Source organism: Eretmochelys imbricata, chromosome 17 (genome assembly GCF_965152235.1).
Source record: "Eretmochelys imbricata isolate rEreImb1 chromosome 17, rEreImb1.hap1, whole genome shotgun sequence".
Classification (NCBI taxonomy): Eukaryota; Metazoa; Chordata; order Testudines; family Cheloniidae; genus Eretmochelys; species Eretmochelys imbricata.
The window spans coordinates 299441-322981 of record NC_135588.1 but is presented as its reverse complement, the minus strand read 5'-3'; the positions used below and the strand labels follow the sequence as shown (position 1 = coordinate 322981).

The following is a 23541-nucleotide window of genomic DNA, read 5'->3' as shown; positions in this document are numbered from 1 at the left end:
TTAGACTTATAACCTGCTGGCTTGTTGGCACAGCCACTTTCTGAAGTATTCTTCCCTAATGTTGGCACTCTTAGTTTTAGCAATAAGATTTGGATCTGTGGCGTTTCAGTGCTAGTTTTGAATAGCTGGGAGTAATTACATTTTTTGACAATAAATTTTCTATTTCTAGGTACTTATATGGTTCCCATTACCATAGTGTCAGACTCATAGAACCCCATGCACATGAGCATCCCCAGTAATATTGTTCATGTTCCAAAGAGAGTAAATTTCTAAAGAAACAGAGTAATGAAGAAGTTTACCTCAGGTTTTGCTGTACATGAATGGATTTAATTTGAGTATAGTGTTTGAGGCCACAGTAGGACTATTTCTCTTTTGTCTCTGGAATATTTCCTTCATCTGTGCATCCACTGGGATCTGTAATATAATTGCTAATAATATAGTCTACTGAGGCATCTGCTTTCATTATAGCCATCTCAAGGAATGACATTGCTTTTGATGGTGCTTGATAAGATTTTTATTAGCTGTAAAATGAGTGGAAATAAACTGCTTAAATATGAAAAAGAAATGCAGTGAATTCACTATTCAGAAGACCTGTTCTTCTTGACATTCTGAAGAAGTGTTTAGAATTTCATAATGAAAACTTGGGTCACATGGCTATATGTAATCAATGAATTCAGTGAAAGCGACCTTAAAATGTGGTCAGGCTTTATGAAGAGAGAAATTTTTAGGCCACTTATGCACCATTTATTTAATAAAGAAGATTTAAAAGACTGCAGTTGGTGTATTTTGTTATCTGATAGTTCCAAACAGAATGGAATTAGCACTGAAATTCAGATATTTAGGCTGAGTCTTGTGTCTAATGTTCCTAAGAGAACTTCATTATGTACTTACTGGGAAATTATGATCCTCAACTCCATGAGGATTCTCTTTAGACAAATATTTCTGGAAATAAATGGAATCTCAACACATCTTAAAATAGAAATAGTGCCTTATTTGCCTCGTGGGCATCATAGCTTTAGTAACGTTCAGTAAACTAAATGTTCCTTGCAGGAGTAAGGGTATTTGCACTGCTCATAGTCAGTTCTCCAGATGCCTAGCATTACAGTCCTGTCGGCTAGAGGCTGAGCTTTTAAATAGCATTTGTAACCATCCTGCGATGCTGGGATGCGGGGGCAGTTGGCAAAACTTATTCTTGACTAAAAACTCCAGCTGTGTATGGTCTCAGATTCTGAGTGAAATGACATGATTTGTTCCATCTAAGCATGAGTATTGTTACAGATAGTAGCTGTAGGCTAGTGAGGCAGAAAAAAAATATTTGACCTTTGAAAACTGTCATTTTTCATACAATTAGTGTTCTGAGGTCAGGCTATGCCTATACTAGGGGCTTCTGCAAGTATAGCTGTATTAGTCAGGTCTGAAGGGGTCTGATCCCTGACCAATACAGCTGTGCTGGTACAAAAACCTAGTGCAGGGGCAGTTATTTCAGCAAAACTGTTTTTGCTGGTATAGCTTGTTTTGCTTGGGGAAATGGTTTTCAACACAGCTTTGCCAGTGAAAGCTGTGCTTAGGGTATGTCTACACTGCCCATGTTACAGCATGACCGTGACAGCACTGCTGCGTGGACAGTGTAGACACACTTTATGGCCGGGGAGAGCTCCCCTGGTGATTTAAAAAAAAACCAAACGCCACCCTGAATGAGGTGGCGGTTTCATAGCCAGGAGTGTAGCTGGCGCTTTTCAGCGCTAAAACTTCTGTCACTCAGGGGCATGTTTTTTCACACCCCTGAATGACTAAGGTTTTATCGCTGAAAGTGGCAGTGTAGACACAGCTTTAGGAGTGCTTTGCAAGTATTGTCTATATTATGACCGCACTTTTAATAGACATAGCTCCAGTTTCACACTTGGAAATGGCGTGAAAAGGGGAGACATTGCGGGGTCAGGATGCAGGGATTAGATATTCACAGAGTTTAGTAACATGAAACACTTGACGTGGACTAACGTTGGACTAATACCAACTCAAGAAAAATATTTTGTCCTTCAGAGTTGTCTGTTTGAATCTCTAAATTGTGAACTCTTTGGAATGGAGATTTCAAAAGTGACTAGTGATGCTGGGTGTGTCAATTCTTGGTGTCCATTTTGAGATGCACTTATGGGCCCTGCCTTTTAGAAAGTGCTGAGCACCTGACCTTTAAAGGTCCACATGAACTATTTCTCTGCTGATTATTTCAGCAGAAACATCGTTAAATGTTCGTACCTTCTTAGGTGCCAAAAGCTCCAACCCTCAGTTGTCCAAACCTCCAGTTTCCCTCTGATGTTTTCTACAATATAATTAGGCATTTTCAGCACAAAATTCTACAATACGTTTGAAAATTAAAATTTTAGAGACAGCATTGTATGTACTTTCAATTTAAGTAACAAGGAATACTGTGCTGATCAGTTTAATATTTAATTCAACAAAATAACTCCTTTTTTAAATTTGAGTTTACCTTAGAATTTCCAGTCAGTGGCACTTTCAGAAGCTCTTCAATATGTGCTCTGCCATAAACTTTAGGTCAAACTTGCTGTTGGGAATATGCAACCTTGGGTGTGGCCTTCTCCAACTAAAGGCCCAGGGAGCAGACTCCAGTATTTGTGGTATCCCAAGTACTCCATGTAACCTGACTGTGACCTTTTTCTCATCTTTTGCAGCTCTCATCCATTCGAATGCAGGGACTCCTTCTGCTGGTCTTTGTGAAGCATGCCCATATCCCCTTCATACGGGACATTCACACTCACTACACGCGCACAGGCCTTTATGGATATTGGGTAAAGGATATCTGAGAGCTGGTGGCATGGTTTACTGCATGACTACATGATGTGGATTTCTTGGGGAGCTTTTTGGTTTATTTGGCAATATAGATTCTTCCCCCACCCCTGGGCCAGAAGGGATAGGTATGATCATGTAGTATGACCTCCTGCATAACACAGGCCACAGAATTTCACCAGTTTATTGGCTGAGAGATTTCTGAATGATAGATATTGAATATTGCTTTTGTAAATTTAAAACAAAACCAAAATATTTATTCCTTAATAGTACTGTTTGAAATTACATATGTTGTAGCAATGGATAAATTTGCAGCTGTTGACCATAACTTCAAAGAGCGCTGTTATTTCTCCACTTTAGGGGAACAAAGGAGGAGTCACCATTCGCATGTCCCTCTATGGTCATACGATCTGCTTCATGAACTGTCATTTGCCTGCTCACATTGAGAATGCTGAGCAACGACTGGATGACTTTGAGAAAATTCTGGAAATGCAGCAGTTTGAAGATGAGAATGTGCCAAATATTCTAGACCACGAGTGAGTGTTACACCCAAGTACTAGTGCACCATTTCTGAGATAATAGTGTCTGTCATAGGTTCATTCCACAACATTCTTTTAAATAGAGATTTGTCTGAGGACTTCTTCCACATGTCACACTTTTACTTTAAATGTCTCTTCAGTGGATGTGTTGCTTGAATTCAAATGGAAAGAGCTGGAAAAGATCTCCTGGAGGTCTGAGGCTTGTACTGCAGGATTGTACTCTCTGCTAATCTCAAGTAGTATTGAGTTAGCTAGTTTGAGTAATGTAGTTTTCTAGTGGTTGGAGCCTTTAGAAGATAAAAGCCATATATGCTGGAGATTCTCCTTTCTCTTTGTGAGTAGAGAGTATGTTGCTGCATTTTTGCAATTTTATCTACCTAAATGGATTTGTTAGAACATCTACTGATGGAGCCTCCATCCACCAGTTCTTGGCAAGTTATTTTATTACTTAATTGCCCTGAGTGTTATACTGTCTCTCAGATTTCTAACCTAAATATTCCACTATCTGTTTCAGGCCACTAGTCTGGTTTTTACTTTTTAATTTTACAGGAATTACTTAAAATGCTTTAAAGAGTAAAAGTAAGAGTTCATCATCATCCCCGCACACCCCCAACCGCTCCCATGGAGTGGTGTTAACTGGCCACTTCAACTTGAATAGTTCCTTGAAATATGTTAACTGTTTATGCTAAACAGTCTTTCACATTGTGTTTGTGTGACACACTGAGGGCTTGTGTTTAAGTGTCTTGTTGCTAACAGTCAGCTTGTGTGAACGCTCTCTGTCAATAAGTGCTGACAAAATACTTCCAGCCCCACTAGCAGCGTTCACACTGCCACTTGCATCAGCAAAACTTTTGTCTTTCACAGGCAGGGGAGGGCTTTTTTTAAGTACCCGTGAAAGACAAAACTTTTGTTGACAAATGTCACAGTGTAGACAAGCCCTGAGTACATTTCCCAGACCTGAAGAAGAGCTCTGTGTAAGTTCAAAAGCTTGTCTCTCATCAACGGAAGTTGGTCCAATAAAAGATACAACCTCAGCCACCTTGTCTTTCTAATATCCTGGGACCAAGATGGCTACAACAACAATGCATATAGGAAAATATTTTGTAATTTAAAAAAATTCCCATTATCTGTAGTGCAGTGCTCCAAAATATAAGTATTTCACATTTCAATCATTTGATATCTCTCCTTCTCTGGCTACTGACCCACTGAAGTGCCCCAACCCTATATTAAAAAAACCTAATAAATTAGCTGTCATTCAGTAAAGTATTAGGACGTTCCCTAGCAGGGCAAAACCTTAAATATGGAACTGAGAAGTGAAAGGAAAAGGCTCATTTCCGTGCTTCTTTTGTATTGTGTTCAACATTGTCGATAACCTACTCCTAGAGGATTTCATTTCCCATCTCCAACAAATTAAAAAAAGCAATATGTACCCCAGGTTCATCAAAATTGCACTATGGTGCAAAACCTTAAGTGTCTGAAGATGTCCTGGTATCAACAGATTGATACCACTTATTATCACATACACCGGTCATTTGGAAGTTACTCTGCCTCAGTATTGTTGAGGGTGCCATTAAACTTGCAGTCTAGCACAAAATGTTGATGACACTGGAGTATTGGCATAGGTTGTGAGTGACCGGCGGGCTTGGGTAGGCCCTTGGCTGGCCCATCCCTTCTGTCCGGGGCCTGCTGCCCTTCCCCTGCTGGAGCCTGGAGTGGCACCTCTTCTCCCCCTCCCCCTCCCCCCCCCAACTTTGGAGCACTCGGCGAGCAGGCAGGCAACTGAGTGTGCCCCACTCCCACCCCGGAGTGCTGGGTCAACTGGCAGCACAGCCCCGAGCGCCGGGTGGATGGGTAGTGTGAGCACTGGCTCCAGCCGCCCGGGGTCCCTGGCTGCAGGCCGGCCTCCACTAGCCTCAGCCTGGGGCAAGGGCACCAGAGCCATCCCAAAAGTGTGTGTGTCAGGGGGGCCGCCCGAGGTGGAGGCAAAGGCAGGCAGTTGTCAGGGAGAGCTCCAGACCTGGTTCTGGCCGGGGGTAGGGGGACCTCAGAGCCACAGCCCAGCCATGATAAGAGCTGGGCAGGCAGCTGTGGGGAGCTGCAGCTGACCCTCCACCAGCCTGAGGTGTGGTGGGCTGAGAGCAACCCCGTGCCCTTGTTCCTGCCCCCTCCCCTGGGGCAGGTGGAGGGTCTGTGGCTCCTCGCAGCTGCCCACTTGTGGCTCTCACCGTGGCCGGGCTGCAGCTCCAAGCTCCCCACTTCCACCCCCCGCTGGAGCTGGGTCGGGGTGAGCTGCTCAGGCAGCTGTGTGGAGTTGTGGACCCTCCCCCTGTCTCGGGCGGCTGGGGAACCTGGGGGATGGGGACTCGGGCTGGGGGCTGCCCAGGCAGGTGGAGGGTCTGCCACGGCTCCCCACTGCTGCCCAGGCTCCCCAGCCACACACACACAGAGTTCTGGTGCCATTGGCCTGGGGCTTGGCCACATGGGAAAGAAGAGCTGTGGGCCCGACAGGAAGCAGGAGGGGGCCTGGGAGTGGAGTGTGGAAGGGGCCACAGAGGCAGTTTGGGTAGGCTGAGCCTTCCCCTGCCTTTGATACCCGCTGCCCATGAGTATTGGTCCCTGTTGAAATTGAAAGTATAGGCCTTGTGGAGTGCTGGAGTTTGTTGTGTAGTAGGCAGTGTTGAACGTGTCAAGGAATATAGGAAACTTTCCATTTAATTTTGATTACCATCCCTTTAAAGTTTTGGACTGGTGGATATGACGTTCTGTAACCTTAACTGTCACTAAATGAAGATTTTGTTTGTGGTGTTTAGATTAGAAGTATAGAAAAGTATCTAAGCAATGGAATAAGGTATAGTAATCTCGCCCTATCTTCATGATTTCCGCCCCACACACACTCGCACACAGAGGTATCTGTAGCTTTATCATGAGCACTTACTGCCTTTTTTTTTTTTTTTTTTTTAAATAGCATTCTTTTCTGGTTTGGAGATCTCAACTTCCGGATAGCAGATTATGGAATACATTTTATCCGAGAGTCAATAAGCAATAGCCGATACAATCTACTATGGGAAAAGGACCAGGTATCGTCCCTTTTTAATGTTCTTCTGGTTCTAGTCCTGACACATACTAAAGAATAGCTTACATTGGTGCTTCTGCTCTCTCATGTTCTGTCAAAGTTCCTACAGGGACTACAGGGTCCCTTGTTCAGAGAGGCCGAACTTAAGAGTAGCTTTGAGTTCCCACTGTTATTCCTAACTCTTTCCCTACTGGGAGTGGTATAGCTGTGAAGTCTTTCTTTTCAGTCTTAAATATTACCTACTTAACATATATATATATATAATTTGTTGCTCTGTTTCATTCTGACTCGGGTGCAGTGCTGACTGAAGATTTCAGTGAACTTTACTGGCTTGTAAATTGTCCTATTGTCTCTGTCTCTCTCCCCGCACCCCCAGTTTAAACTATTAGTGGGCTGACCCTAGCACATCTGCATTTCCAGAATAACTGCTGCAGTATTTCTAGAAGGGTTAGTTTAAAGGCTCTAGCAGTAGCAAAGAAGCCCCTATGCATTTTGTTTGGAAGATGTGTTGCAGTGTGTAAAAAATTTTGAATCCTTTTTAGAAGATGCTTTCTCATCTCCTTCATGAATGATTCTTTAATCTCTGATTTTAAACGTAATCTTTACAGGTTGCCCTTTATAACACATTGTTTATAACATTTGTTTTATTTCTGCAGTTAAATATGGCAAAGAAGAAGGAAGCTTTTCTCCAGGAATTTATAGAGGGTCCCTTGCAGTTTAAACCCACTTACAAGTTCGACCTTCACTCTGACGTGTATGACACGAGGTAAAAAGCACAATATATTGTGTTCAGTCAGGGAACGGTCTGAGATAACCCTTGTGCCTTAGTAAACATCAGTCTGATCAACTAAACAGGCCTAGATTTGTCCCAGATTGCTAGTTCACTATCATGGGCAGTGGGTGAACCCTGGGCTTGGGGAGGCCACACCCCTCCTGCCGGAGCCCAGAGCAGCAACCTCCACGCAGCCACCTCCCCCCCACCCCCAGCCGGCCCTGGACTGCCTGAGTGCCCCCAATCCCAGAGTGCCAGGCAGGTGTTGCGGCCCCAGCTCTGGAGCACCGAGGAGGTGGGCAGGTGGTGTGCCCCCTTCAGCCCCAGAGCACCAGGTGGGCAGCGCCCCCTGTCCATCAGCCTCAAAGCACAGGCCAGCCCCCATTAGCCCCAGCCATGGGGGGGTAAGAGCCCCCCGCAGCACAGCACCAGGAAGAGGCCTGGGGGTGGACTGTGGGTGGGGCCACGCAAGGCTGTTTATGGAGGCTCAGCCTTCCATGGTCTTTGATATTTGTCCCCCATGTTGACTATGAGGCTGTTAGACCTATTAGTTTATCTGGGTCATTCAATGGGCAATGCTGAATAAATGAAGTCTTCTGGCTGAAGAGATCTGTTTCCATGTCACATGAGGGGAATGGGAGTGGCAATGTGGGTCTGAGCTTGTATTTTGAAGGGCTAAATGGACAATGCAGGCACCAAATCTTTTTATTCAAAAGCATTGTCTTCAGAGGCCCAACTTTGTTTTTTAATAAAAGAATACCCTGTGGGTTGATACACTCATATTTTGAACCCATTTTCTTATTTCTTAAGAAAAAAAGCTAAACACATTTTGTTTTATCTGAATGTGAAAACTGATTTTCATTACTTCATAAGAACATAACGAATTACTATCATCATCCTTTGTCTCTTGGAATGGCCTATACCAGATACTTCAGAGAAAAATTCAAGAAACCTCAGAGCACAAAGCAATGAAATGCTTTCTCTGTGGGCAGGTTATCTTCCTAAACCCCATAATTTAGTGGCTGACTCTTGCTAAAACATGAATTCATATCCCATTAAAAAAAACAGAAGTGCCTTATCTAATACAACTGTGGATGTTTCTGTTACCCATATAAGAACATACAAATGGCCCTACTGGGTCAGACCAAAGGTCCATCTAGCCCGGTATCCTGTCTTCCGACAATGGCCAGTGCCAGGTGCCCCAGAGGGAATGAGCAGAACAGGGACTCATCAAGTGATCCATCCCCTGTCGCTCATTCCCAGCTTCTGGCAAACAGAGATGAGGGACACCATTCCTACCCATCCTGGCTAATAGCCATTGATGGACCTATCCTCCATGAATTTATCTAGTTCTTTTTTGAACCCTATTAAGGTCTTCGCCTTCACAACATCCTCTGGCAAGGAGTTCCGTAGGTCGACTGTACATTGTGTGAAGAAATACTTCCTTTTATGTTTTAAACCTGCTGCCTATTAATGTCATTTGGTGACCCCCTAGTTTTTGTGTTATGAGAAGAAGTAAACAACACTTCCTTGTCTACTTTCTTTACACCAGTCATGATTTTATAAATCTCTAATCCTTTCATGAAGCCCTCTAAGATATTGGCTTCAGTGGCATCCTGTGGCTGAGTTCCACAGTTTAATTATGTATGTTTTCCTTTTATCAGTTTTAAATTTTCTGCCTTTCAATTTAATTGACTGTCCCTTTGATTTTGTATAATGAGAAGATAAGATAAATAGGAGCTCCTGGTTTATCTTTATCATTCAGTCTGTGTATTTCTGTCATGTCCTGTTGTCTTTGTCTCCTCTCTAAACTAAACAATCCCAATTTTTTTCTACCCTCTCCATCGGAATTCTCTCCATACCTGTAATCATCTGTTGCCTTTCTCTGCCCCTCTTCTATTTCTACTATACTTTGTGAGATAGTTATCAGAGCTCAATATGGCATTCATAGATACAATTTTTAAGGTCAGAAGAGGGTCACTGTGATCATTTAATCTGACCTGCATGACACATGCCATAGAACTCCATCCAACTAGTAATTCCTGAATGGAGCCCCGTAATTTATGGTTGAACTACAGTATAGCTTCTAGAAAGACATCAACTCTTGATTGAAAGACTTCAAGTTGATCACATTCCTTGGTGAGCTATTCTAATGGTTGATTACACACAGCTACACTTAAAATAAATTTAACATACTTTCCTATTTGAATTTTTGTAGCATCAGCCTCTAGCCACTGGATCTGGTTATACCTTTGAAGGCATTACACTGATTTATGTAATGGCTTTGTAATATTTGTGGTATTTTTCTCACTCATTTTTTATACATGAAAACTTTTTCTGCTGTCAGACTTTTGCCACACTATGACCAAGTTGTCCCCCCAGTGGTCTAGAACCCGTTAAGGTTTATGAGTAGTTTATATTATTCCTTGCAATGTACATTACCTTGCATTTGTTAACATTACATTTTATTTGCCTTTTTGTTTCCTGTTCATCTAGCTTTGTTGGATCTTTTTGTAGTTCATTACCCATCTCTAGTTTTGACTAACCAAAATAATTGTCATCAGCATGTTTTGACACCGTTTACCCACTTTTCCAGATTAATATATGAAACATTGGACATAGTACAGAACATTGGAACTTTCCTCAGTTGAAAATCCTATTTTCCTTTTCTTAGCCAGTTTCTGTCTTTGTAAGATTGTTCAGCATGCCAAAAAGTCTGATCACTTAACTTCGTTAAAGCCCAAACTAGGCCTATAAACTGTCATCAGAGACTAATGTTGCCTTGCAAAGTTCTGGGGGGAAACAAATGGCCTGATGTTTTAAATAAATGAATATATGATACTTCACATTTGCAGTCCGTTATTTTCCTGGACTTCTGGGACACCACAGGGAAGTTTTTAGTTGCTTTAAATCAATGGCACTCAACCTTTCCAGACTATTGTATCCCTTTCAGGAGTCTGATTTGTCTTGCATACCCCCCCAAGTTTCATCTAACTTAAAAACTACTTGCTTACAAAATGAGACATAAAAATACAAAAGTGTCACAGCACATTGTTAACTGGAAAATTGCTTACTTTCTCATTTTTACCATAAAATTATAAAATAAATCAATTGAAATATAATATTATTCTTACATTTCAGTTTATAATATATAGAGCAGTATAAACAAGTTGTCTGTATGAAATTTTAGTTTGTACTGCCTTCGCTAGTGCTTTTTATGTAGCCTGTTGTAAAACTAGGCAAATATCTAAATGAGTTGATGTACCTCCTGGAAGACCGCTGCATACCCACAGGGATATGCATACCCCTGGTTGAAAACCACTGCTTTAAATCATCCATAAAGCTATGTTTGAAACAACTTTTTAAATAAAGATTGTAAAATATTTAATCTGTGAATTTAATTTGTTTCCAAATTGCTTTATTATTTACAAGATCTGCAGGGCGCATTGCAATGGAGAAATTAGCTCCTGACCATCAGGAGTCTTATACTTATCTTTATTTTTATTTTCAGGGGGCAGAAGACACTGTTTTGGTTTAAGTAAGAAGACGACTCTCTGGCTTTCTTAGATTGTAGATATTGCAGAATCAAAACAAGGCTCAGAGATTTTGATTTGATTCTTGTGAAATATTTGAAAATCAGACTTCTGATTTTCTGCACGAATTTCCTGAATCTAATTGAAAGTTGTAGCATCATCTTCTCTGCTGTAGCACGTCAAGAGAATCACTGAGACTAATCTTAATGTATTAGTCTGGACTGAAAGCAGTGGGCTTTTTACCTGAGCACGAACAGATAGCAGTAGTGTAACCTGCTTTAAAATTCGGTAACCAACAAATATAAGTAATTATGCAACTTGAGAAATCTTGACACAGTAATGTGGCATTAGTTTGTTAAATATGAATATCATGAACTCTTTGTAACTCAAGTTACTTCATTTAAACACCTCTAATGTGTGCATTCAATTTCCGTTAATATTAATGCAGGTTTTTTGATTCACCTAAGGTAGGGGGACAGGCAGACATTTTTGCATTCTGAGTATGTTCACAAAGGATGCTTTAAACCAGCCAACCACTATCTTTCAATGGATTGGTATATTTTATATTGTTCTGGATAGTGGTATATATGTTCTGAGCTTCCCTTCTCTATCTGGTTATTCCATATCATCAGATAAAGGAAACAGTGTATTAACTTTGTATTCAGGCTCTTCATTTTCGTATTGCCTTGCACAGCAGAGCAGACATATTGCAGCTTTTAAAGATTTCTGTCAGTTTGTATTTCTACTGGAATACATGGGATTGGTTCCCTCATGTGTACATTTACTTAATCACTTAAAATCCTTCCATTTCTCATTTAAGGTGAGTCAGACCTGCATGTAGGGAGGGGAAAGGGTGCTGAATTTAATCTGAGCAGTTTATAGCTGGTTTATAGTAGTTTGTTGAAAGTTGTCAAACTGACAGTTTTCCTTACGCATCGTGCTCCTTTAACCCTTGTAATTCAATTAAATGCAATGCATTCTAATTCCTCTTCCATAGGATATGATCTTTTCTCCATTTCACTGTGAAGTGATATATCCATAAAGAGGGCTGTTGCTTTAAAGTCATCTTCCCATCACAGAGAGAATCTGGAAAGGCTCGTGTCTTCTCTTGTTGATATATGGTATAAAAGGAAACTCCAAACCATAGTGGTTGCAGTTATGACATGACACGTGGTTGCAGGCTACTTAGGTGCAAGAATCTACTGCCTGTACGCAAACTTTCCTCTACTAGATGTTATAAAGCATTTTATTAGGGAAAAGCTTGTGTACTAAGTATAGAAATTATGCTATCATTATAACACACTGGAGTAGCTTGGCAGAATCCATTGCTCTGTCTCTTCTACGTAACAGGTGATAATAGTATGGAAAAACTACTAGCTACATAATTAGCATCAGTGAAGCTGTCCAGATGGCTATTAATACAAAATTATTCCTGTTCTTTAAAAAATATTGGAACCAAGAATATATAAAAAATACTCAACGTGTGACACAGATCAGCAAAAGTCAGGAAATGTCTGATGGGTGCTATACCCTGCCCAAGGATGGCCATTGGCTTGAGGTCAGGACAGTTTCTGCATTAACTGTAGATTCTTGCATGTTCTTGGAGAGAATTCTAGGAGAAAGCATCATTTCCTGTATGAAACTGACTGACTAATCCATTCCCACACTCTTTTTCATTTTATTTCTTTCCAGTTAGAGGGACCCATGAAAGCTGATCTCTTACAGTGAAGTTGAATTGAATTTAATAAACCATGGGTCTGGCTGTAATGCATGCTAGAGCAGAGTTGTAAAATGAAGTTGAGATGTGATTGCTTTGAATGTTGTAATAATTTTTTACAATTTTGGATCAACTTTGAATAGATGTTATATAGTTACATAACATTGTAGCTTTTGGCCACTGTTTTTTCTCCTCCTTTCATCTACTCTGCTCATACTCTTGTAGTGGGAAGAAACGGAAGCCAGCATGGACAGATCGAATTCTTTGGAGGGTGAAGAATCTCTCCCAGCATCCATCAGAGGATGGAGATTTGTGTGAAGGAGAGCAGACAATCTCTGTGACCCTGAATAACTATATCAGTCACATGAGCTATGGCATCAGTGATCACAAACCTGTTACAGGAACCTTCGGGCTTCAGGTATTGTCCCATTTTTATAATTTTGGAGCAAATATCTCCCCATTAAGAAATGGTAATCTTAAAGGCAAAACTAAAATTAATCCTAATTTACGGAATTTATTTCTCTGAATCTTTTTATGTAAGTCATAAGCAGAAATGTGACAAACACAACAAGATGAAGCCCTGCTGTTTGCAGTCTCAGATATTTTCTTCTGGATTACAAAATTTGTTTGCACTGGCTTTTTTTACAAATGAGCAAAGATTTCTTCATCCTCAGACTTTTAGGCTCATGACTCAGGTTGAGAATTTCTCTTCCTTAATGGCTTCCTCTTCCTGAGAGGCAAGTCACACAGAGTGAGGTAGGTATTTCAGGGATTCTAGACCTGTTGTTAAGCCTTTGCTCCTGATTATAATCATAGAAATGTAGATCTGAGAAGAACCTCAAGTGGTCATCTAGTCCATCACTCCACATTCAGGCAGGATTAAGTATACCTAGACCAACCCTGACAGGTGTTTATCTATCCTGGTCTCAGCAGTGATGGGGGTTTTACAACCTCTATAATAGGTAACCCGAGTGCTTAACTATCCTTTTAGTTAGAAAGCTTTTCCTGATATCCAACCTAAATCTCCCTTGCTGCAAACTAAGCAAATTACTTCCTGTTTTGCCCTGGTATGGAGAACAATTGATTACTGTCCTTTTCATAACAACCTTTTACATATTTGAAGACTGTTATCATCCCTCCTCCCCTCCAGCTGTCTCTTTTGTAGCCTAAGATGCCCAATTCTTTCTCCCTTTCTTCACAGGTCATGTCATGTTTTCTAAACCTCTTATTTTTGTAGCTCTCCTTTGGACTCACTCCAATTTGTTCACTTTTTTCTTAAAGGGCACAGTATTCTAGTTGATGCCTCCCCACTGCTGAATAGTGCTGAACAGTTATTTCTTCTTCTTACATATGACACTCCTGTTAATACATCCCAGAATGACATTTTCCTTTTTCATATCAGCATCACACTATTGGCTCATATTCAATTTGTGGTCTGCTATAACCCCCAGATCCTTTTCTGCCATACTTCTGTGTAGCCAGTTATTTCCCCTTTTTCTGTATAAGTACATTTTAATTTTCCCTTCCTATGTGTAGTACTTCCACTCGTCTTTACTGAATTTAATCTTGTCGATTTCAGACCAATTCTCCAATTTATCAACATTTTTAATTCTAATCCTGTCCTCCAAAGTGTTTGCAACCCCTCCCAGCTTGGTCTCGTCTCCTGATTTTATAAGCACACACACACTCTCACTCCATCATCCACATTGTAAATTAAAATACTGAACAGGGTTGGACCCAGGATAAATCTCTGTGGGACCCCACTTGATATGTCCTTCCCGTTTGACAGCAAACAATTGACGATTACTCCTTTGAGAACAGTTTTCGTTTAGTTGTTTACCCACATTATAGTAACTTTATTTAGTCCATATTTGTGTAGTTTGCTTATGAGAATGTCATGTGAGACTATCGGAAGCCTTACTGAAGTCCAGCTATATGATGTCTACTATTCCCCGCCCCCCCCAATGCGTTTGGTTACCCTGTCAGATGTTCCCCTTATCCCTGTGCAACTAAGGGCCCACAACAGATGTTGCTGCGTACCAAAGGTAAAATATTGGGGGCTAATCAACACCAGCAGTTCTCAACTGGGGGGATGTGAGCCAGTTTCAGGGGGTCCCATAGTCCCATGGGAGGAGTTGGGGAGGGCATGAGGGGGCATTACCCCCCCCCCCCCCCCAAAAAAAAAGAACTGTAGTGTCTTAACCAGACCGGGACAGTCCCGGGGACAGCTCAGCACCCCTCAGGCCCCGCCCCTTCGCGAAGTCGCAGGTGGGAAGCTGAAGCCAGGCAGTGTGGGGCAGCTGCTGTTCTGGCTGGTGCCATGGAGCAGGCAGCCATGGTGCTCCCCCATCTTCTGCTGCTGGTGCCCAGGACTGTGATTGCTCCTCAGCTTTCAGCCCCCTTTTGCTGCTTGCGCAGTCGGTAAGAGCCTCCTGAGTGGAGGGACCTGGCTGCAGGGCCTGGAGAGCCTTTGAGGAGCAGTGACTGCAGTGGGGGCCCTCCTGGCACACAACCCCCTCTCCCTGCACCCTGAGCTACCCCCCTGCCTTCACATAGCACCTAGCTACCCCCCTGCCTTCACACAGCCCCTAGCTACCCCTCTCCCTGCACCTTGAGCTACATCCCTCACTGCACACAGCTCCTAGCTATCCCCTGCCTGCACCCTGAGCAGTTTTCAAAGTCTTTATGCTGAGCCCCTCCCCACCCCTTGAGTTATAATTTTTGGTTGCACCTCCCCAACCCAGATGTGGCCCACTGAGGTGAGTCGGGGTGGAGGTGGGTCTTCCTCCTCTAGGCCCCAGGGTGCAGAGCTGGCTCAAGCGCCCTCAGCACCCCCCCCCCCCAGTAGAAGTCAAAATATGCCAGAGCCCACCCACCCCTCTGTTTCCTGCTGGGCCTGGAGTTTTTATAGCATGTTGGGGGGGCCTCAGAAAGAAAAAGGCTGAGACCTCCTGGTCTGCACTGTAGATGCTACAGTGGCACAGCTGTGCCAACACAGATACGCCATACATGGTTGGGCTTTTTTTCCATTTCTGTAATTAATCCACCGCTCCAAGAGGGGGTAACTAAGTCAATAGAAGAATTCTGCTGCCAGCCCAGCTGAGTCTACGCTCGGGGTAGGTCGACCAAACTAATTTTTCACGTAAGGAAAAAGGAACATAACTAGGTAAATATCATTTTTCAGTGTAGAACAGGCCTTAACTGATGGATATATTCAAAACAGTCTTCCTTCTTTTCTAGATAAAGCCTCTTTTGTCCACTCCATTGGTCACTCTGAATCCTGAGGGTGAGTGGAATGCTGCACGGGATGTTCTAATCAGCTATTCCACGTTATCTGAATTTCCAAGCAGTACCTGGGACTGGATTGGGCTCTACCAGGTGACGTTACCAGAATATCATGCCTCGTTGCAGAATAAAAATATCTTTGCAGTAAAGCAGATGTGGGATTGGTGGTAGGGAAGTAGTTCATTTGGCATTGCATGCTTCCCTTATTTAGAGGTCTAAAATGCAAGTTATTCTCTAGTGCCACTAGTCGCTGGTAGTTTCAATGTGCCTGGAACCACCCAACTCTTGAATTATTAGTTATTTGGTAACATGTCTAGGTGGACAGAAAAATAATTATTTTTATCATCCCTAGAAATAATATTTTGTAAAGTGTGGTAAAATATTATTTATGCACAATGTGCTAGGTATGAGACATAGTGAAGAATAATCTCTTCCCCAAAGTGCCCCTGTCTGCTGGTATAATGTAGCAAGGGAGAACAGAAATGGAAGGAAGAGGGCAGAGGGTTTAGGGTACAGAAATCTCTCTCTCTCTCTCTCGATAAATTGTTGACTAATGCTCAGTGCATGTTTTGAAAATAGTTTAATTTTTAAAATGACTGTTTTTAGTTAAAATTACAGTAATATATACTAAAAAGAGCAGATATCTTACTCTCAGGTTTTCCATGTTGCCCCAGTGTGTCTTGCTTTACTTTTTTAGAGAGCTGATGGCTTCTGTCTTTCCCTGCAGGTGGCATTCAGGCATGTGAATGACTATGTGACCTATACCTGGGTAAAAGATGATGAAATTTCGTCCAGTGAAGATGTTACTCAAGTGAGGGAATTACCATTTTTTTTAGCGTGGGCTTCTAATATTATCGGGTTCAAGGGCTCCTGCCTCTGTTGTTTTTCTCCCATGCTCATTTTCAAGGCTCTTTATAAGAGTAATCTTTCTTCAACTGAAGGAATGCTAGCTGGTAATGGAGTTGGTCTTTGTAGCCCATCTTCACCACTCCGACTTAATTTTATTAGGGTTTTTGCAAAGTGATGCAACACATTTTCTCTGTTCTTACTTCTCTCCCAGGTCTGTGTGCACTGCCAAGACAGTGTTTTACTTGATTTCTTCCCCCCTCTACAGAAATGACTCTTCATTGCATAGAGAACTGTTGTCAGTACCGTTGTTTTATTTTAATAAATCTGCTTCTATCTCTGAAATAAGTGGCTGACTCTCTTTACCTCTATGACTGCTAGGGTTGCTCATTACAGCATGGATATCATATAGTTTTGTCATAGTGTATCAAATGTCCCATTAATGTCGCTTTTCGTTGTAATCTTCTTTGGTCCTTTTTTCTCATTGAGAATTTTAGCATCTTATTAGCTTTCTATAAGACAGTGATTAAATTATTTAGTAATACTGTTCTAAAAGTGATAAAAATAAGGGTGAAAGCTATATTATTTTTCATGCAAATTATTTAGTTCCAGAGGTTTTGTCAGATTAAATAGAGGTTCAAATTAATTGCAAATAAAGTAGACCTTTTATTCTCAAAATCTTGGGGATGCAGGATTAGTGGACAGACTGATCAGATTTTCCAGTCCAACACTCCAGTAGATTCTCAGAACCTCTGAAAAGCTGCTTAGGTGACAGTGCCAAGGCAGGTCTTAATCAATTATTTTCTGGTGTCCCTGGTCACTGGTAGTTCCAAAATCTGTGAAATGTGAGGGTAGTTATATAGCTTTTTATGGATGTGCAGTGTAGTTGTAGCTATGTCAGTCCCAGGATATTAGAGAGACAAGGTGGGTGAGCTAATGTCTTTGCTTAGACCAACTTCTGTTGGTGAGAGAGACAAGCTTTGAACCCATACAGACTCTTCTTCAGGTCTGGGAAAGGTACTCCAAGGCAGAACAGATTGTTTAGCACAAATAGTTAGCATATATTCTAAGGGAAGTAGTACTTGTGGCACCTTAGAGACTAACCAATTTATTTGAGCATAAGCTTTTGTGAGCTACAGCTCACTTCATCAGATGCATTCGATGAAGTGAGCTGTAGCTCATGAAAGCTTATGCTCAAATAAATTGGTTAGTCTCTAAGGTGCCACAAGTACTCCTTTTCTTTTTTGTGAATACAGACTAACACGGCTGCTACTCTGAAACCTGTCATATTCTAAGGGGACATTCGAGGTAGAGTGGCCTGTTAACACCTCTGCAATTGTAGGACAAAAGGAGGTGGTTAGTGGGGCGGGGGGGAGGTTAATTACAGATTGTTGTAATAATAAACCATGTACCCAGGGTCTCTGTTCAGTCCATGATTTTTAGTGTCTAGCAGAATTATAACTTTAAGCTCCCAGGCTCATCTTTTGAAAGTGTTATGCAGATTTTCGTGAGGATGAAGACTGATAGGTCTCGACTGCTTTGTGAAAAGTGTTCACCCATGCTTCAGGCCTTCAGACAGTCCTCCAGCCTCTCCAAGCTCTTCATCGGAAGCAAACTCCCCACAGACCAGGACACACCAACTCTAAGCCTCACCACACCCTACCAGAACAATCAGTGCAAACCACACCTTTCAAGACACATGGATCCTACATATACCTGTCATAACATATGGCATACCTCATCTAGTGCATTAAATTCCCTAACAACCATGTGTATGAAACCAGACAATCTCTGTGCTTTTTGAATGAACTCTGAGGAAAATGATAAAAGGCAAAAACATCCTATCCTGTGGATGAACACTTTTCACAAAGTGATCACTCTATAACCTATCAGTCCTCATCCTCAAAGTAAACCAGTGCAATACTTTCAAAAGATGAGCCTGGGAGCTTAAAATTATAACTCTGCTAGACACTAAAAATCATGGACTGAACAAAAAGAAAAGGAGTACTAGTGGCACCTTAGAGACTAACCAATTTATTTGAGCATAAGCTTTCATGAGCTACAGCTCCGATGAAGTGAGCTGTAGCTCACGAAAGCTTATGCTCAAATAAATTGGTTAGTCTCTAAGGTGCCACTAGTACTCCTTTTCTTTTTGTGAATACAGACTAACACGGCAGCTACTCTGATGGACTGAACAGAGACCCTGGATTTATGGTTTATTACAACAATCTGTAACCCACTCCCCCCTCTTCTGCAGTTGTAGGACAAAAGTTGTTAACAGGCCACTCTACCTTGAATGGTCCCTTAGACTACATGCTAACTACTTAAGCTAAACAATCTGTTCCACCTTGCGTTTAGCTATGATGCCTGAAGTACTGAAGAAGAGCTCTGTGTGGCTTGAAAGCTGGTCTCTCTCACCAACAGAAGTTGGTCCAATAGAAGAGATTACCTCACCCACTTGGTCTTCCTGAGAGGGAGATTAATGTCAAGCTACAAAAAGTTGAGCCAAAATACAGATTGAGAGATGATGAGTGGTAGCCCATGACTTTTTTTCTCTGGCATATCATGAGCTGAGAGAAGCCTCTGCAGAATAATAAGACTAAGCATTTTTGCACTTTCCTGAAAGAGATGAAGCTCTAGCCCCTGAATGAAGTGTTAAGAACGGCCTTTTCTTCCTCCCTGATTTACATGTATACAGTGGATCTGTTGTAAAGACTCAGTATTGTCTTTTTATGATCTAGTTCTAGTATATAGTAAAGGCTGCTTTTTATTAATTGCTTTGTCAGTGAAATTGCTGATGGTTGTCTTCCTTTTTTCATGTTGACAGGTTTACATCAGTGCTGATGAGATCCCCCATGCAGGAGGAGAGTTTCTCCTTTGTTATTATAGCCATAATATGCAGTCTATAGCTGGTATCAGCCAGCCCTTCCAGGTAAAATGTTCTGGAGTTTTGGTTAATGCTGAAGGAGTCTTGGCGTGTGTTTCCTTGTATATGCAGCTGGATGTTTGTGAAAACATATGAACAGCCGTATTGGATCAGTCCATCTAGCCCATGTCCTGTCTCTGACAGAGCTTGCCCTGAGCGTGGGGTTACATCCTCTACCATCTTGGCTAATACCATTGATGTACCTGTCCGCCAAGAACTTACCTAGTTCTTTTTTTGAGCCCAGTTATACTTTTGGCCATCACAACATCCTCATGACAATGAGTTCCATGGGTTAATTGTGCATTCTGTGAGATGCAAGAGGGAAATGTAGTGGTAAACCTCAAGCAAAGAAAGGTACTAATGCCCAGAAGGAATCTGAGTATTTATTATATCTGAATGTCATAGCAAAATAAGGCCCAACTAGTTCACACACAGGCTCCAGTTTATGAAACCTCAGTCTTACTGTCACCTAGATGCCTGGCCCTCGGAAAGATGGGAATTTAGCCTAATTTTCTAAGAGCTACCTGGTTTCTGACTGCCTGGTCATCACTGAGCTCCCCTTAGGTACTCCTATAGGACATTTGTACAGCAATGCTTTCCAGATGACTGGTCTTTTTAGTTGCATCTCCAGGCATTCATCGTACCTCTGACCTTTTTTCATTCATCTCTGGGCAGGTGGCCCATCCTCACAGCCTATAGAAATACTGGTACACTGGAACATAAACAGCAGGTTATCTATCTGAGGAAAATGTTGCAAATGCATAGACTACATGAAATGTCTGTTTCTTGCTTGTCCCTAAACCAGCGTTCTTTGCCAGAATCATTTTGACATATCCATACATAATCTATCTTGCAGCTGGGGCTATGTACTCTGGGATGCTTGAAACATCAGTGTCGGCACTATTCTTGGGAGCAGGGGCTTTTGGGAGGTTTTCAAACTCAAAATACCACGTTGTGGAATGGAGTGAAGAGTAGAGCCCTGCAAATCTGAAGATATCCACTTTATATCCATGGACTATGTTTGTGGATCAGCTGCAGATACAGATTTTGTATCCATGCAGGGCTCTAGTGAAGAGGACTGCCTGAATTGGGGAATCTGCAACATTTGTGGCTTCCTGCCCATATCAGGGAGAAAACATTGTAGACTGCTTCATTTCAGCTGGATGTGAGCTAAAGATTTCCTGTGGGTTGCAACCAACCAATACAATCTGCTTTTGCAGTGTGGCTCTGTTGTATGTGGACACAACATACTGTACAGGTCTGGCAAACTCAAGCAAGAATGTTGTTTGGCATGCCTTTGCTTTTTTTCATGTTATATAGTCAGAGCCTTGGTGTGCAAGTTTAAAATTTTCCATACACTTTTAAATAGTTACCTCAATGAAACATTCATCACCAAATGGAATCTATTTGTATTACTTGTCTCAGTTCTGAGCAAGTCTGTTTGGGACATCTAATTCATTTAATTGTATATTGACTGTTAAAGTAACACTGTTTCTAAATGTGTGTCAAATATTAACTTTTTAAAACATGTTCCTTTTCTTTTAGATTCAGCCAAGCAGGAGATCAGTAGACAAGGAAATGGCACAGGAAAACATCAATGGCGTAGAGAAACCTCACAGTCCTGAGCCATATAATGAGTTCTGAAGTCAGAACTTAGTGATATTGATTCAGATGTCAGAGACGCTTACCTTCCCTGTTTCTTAGCGATTATAGACCTTCCTCTGTAGGAGATGGAGTCAGGCAGTGCAAAGGGTCCCACAGGTAGGGCTGTTCAGATCATAGATTTTTAAAAGCTCTGTAGAAAGTAATTTCTTGTGGAAATGACTATTTCTATTGTCGCCATAGGAGGTAACTCTCTAGTGGTCCTGCATGGAACCAGGGCTCTAATGACAGGTCCTGATCAGTGCTGGCCAACATGAGATCATAGTGGAGATCTCTATTCCAGTGATTTAATCTAAAGTAATAGCATTCTGCAGCAGCTTCCAGGACTGCTGCGTTCCTGCTTTTTGTAGGAGATATTTTAGTAACCATGCAGTTGACTTTTTTTAAGTGTTTCAGAACTTAAGTGAAATTATTTTAAAAACAAAGTTTTATTTATTAGATATACAATTATTGAGCTTATGTTAAAGTATTTTTGAATTTTGATGAATAAATGTTAGCAAATGATATCTTTGGAAGCAACCAACTGTAGGGCAACAGAAGTAATAAGAAAACAAGGTATTTGGGTCACATGGATTTTCCTTTGACTTTTGACCCTTTTTATTTTCTGCCCCACATTTCAATAATAATCTTTCTGAATAACTTTCCTGCTCGAAATGTTAAAGACAAGCATACATCCAGCAAACCAAACTTTTACTTGATTTCTGATGCCTCTTTCATTGGTAATGAAAATCATAGAGGAATTTGCCTATTACCCCCAGGAACAAGACAGACCTTTTTGTACTAGCTGGCAACTTGGAGTCGATCCAATATCATGTGGTTTCAGAAATAAATTTTTTAAATGCTGTTGCTTACCAACATTAAAATAGTTCTCAAATTGTGGTCCATGGAGCACTTATTGGCAAAGAACTGACTGGTCACATGATGCTAACTCCTCCTTTCCAGCTGATAAATTATATTAAAAGAAGCTTAAAAAAAAGTGATTTGTTATCTTATTGCAATTAATTTGCTGGGGAGGAAGGGGTGTAAAGGTTATATGAAACTTTTGGAGGCCATTCATAAACCTCCATAGACCCTTAGATTGCAGAGTCAGTAAAGGATACTTGTGACTCCTTGCTACCATTCTCTGCTTTCTACATGGGTATACAACTTCAGCAACATACAAACTTGTGATAAGTAATCTGTTATCTCTCAGTGTATTGTAAATAATGGCAATAGTGAAAATACAAAACACAGATCAGGAAAAGGAGATCTAGAAACAAGACATTGGTGTATATATTTTTGGAGAATGGGTGGGGGAAACAGGATGGATTCCTTCCTGCTCATAGTCTTGAAGCCTTGACTAGCTATCTTAGGGCTTTTCTATGCTACCACTTTTGTTAGTATAATTTATTTAAATTTATATAAAACACACCCCTGAATGATGTAAGTTTTGATGACAGGCGTGCTGGTGTGGACAGTGCTATGTTGGCAAGAGAGCTTCTCCCACCAACATAGGTTCCGTCGCTCGTGGAAGTGGCTTTATTATGTTGAGGAGAGAGCTCTCCCCCGTTGGCATAGAGTGGCTACATGAGCGATTTTTACAGCGGCGCAGTTGCATCAGTACAGCTGTGCTGCTGTAAGTTCGCAAGTGTAGACATGGCCTTTGGAGTTAGAAAGTGAATTCCCTGATAATTGAATCTGTTTTAAGGTGCTGTAGTTATGACTGGTGTATAAGATGTTCTGGGTTCAGAAGGCCTTAGCTTTAAGCTTTGGAAATAGCAGCATGTAGAAAGCTCTGGTTAGCTTGTCAGAGCTTTTTGGATTAAAGACCACCTACTTTTTGAAGTTTCTAGTTCCCATATAGTTAGATTTATGTTGTCAGGTGTCTGAACTTAATGCTTTGGCACTGGGAACTGTTCACTTGCCAACAGCAAGTGTGGGGGCAGAAGATACTGTGTACCAGCACAAGAATTAATACAGTTCTTACGTATAAAACATGAAAAATGTAATCCTGTTGATAGGCTGCTATAAAATGAGATTACGTTGTATTGTCATTTGTACCATTGTCGTGTAAAATTTGCTTTACACTAAAGAACTTTTTCAAAGTTTGTTTTCAATAGAAATACACTAAATGCCCCTACTGTGTCACAAAAACTAACTATAGTTTAAGCTCTTTTTTTTCTGAATTTGAAATTGATTGTATAAATCTGTTTTCATGCTTCCCATGAGGAGGTTCATGGGGAAAAATACAAAAGACTAGGGAACTGAGTTCTTCCAATTCCTGAGCACAGCTGGTAATGGGGCGGGGACCAAAATCCAATTTCTGCTGCTCAGGACACACATTCCATTTGTAGGCATCTCTGCGGATATTTCAGGAGCTGAACACTGACGTAGGGAAGTTTTACAT

The 23541-nt window shown here is 41.4% G+C and overlaps 1 protein-coding gene across 3 annotated transcripts in view; it reads left to right on the top strand.

Annotated features, from left to right (window-relative positions):
* The window catches only part of INPP5K (inositol polyphosphate-5-phosphatase K), a 31819-nt gene extending 8580 nt beyond the window's left edge, over positions 1-23239 (top strand). For 2 of the 3 annotated variants that reach the window (XM_077836418.1, XM_077836417.1), the window contains exons 5-14: positions 2688-2804; positions 3163-3338; positions 6307-6418; positions 7071-7180; positions 10698-10724; positions 12662-12854; positions 15677-15814; positions 16449-16532; positions 19395-19499; positions 21039-23239. In XM_077836418.1, the coding sequence (XP_077692544.1) occupies positions 2688-2804; positions 3163-3338; positions 6307-6418; positions 7071-7180; positions 10698-10724; positions 12662-12854; positions 15677-15814; positions 16449-16532; positions 19395-19499; positions 21039-21137 (1161 nt within the window). In that variant the 3' untranslated portion in view covers positions 21138-23239. The remainder of the gene's footprint in view (positions 1-2687; positions 2805-3162; positions 3339-6306; positions 6419-7070; positions 7181-10697; positions 10725-12661; positions 12855-15676; positions 15815-16448; positions 16533-19394; positions 19500-21038) is intronic. The other variant, XM_077836421.1, reaches the window with a different exon arrangement.
* Positions 23240-23541: the final 302 nt, after the last annotated feature.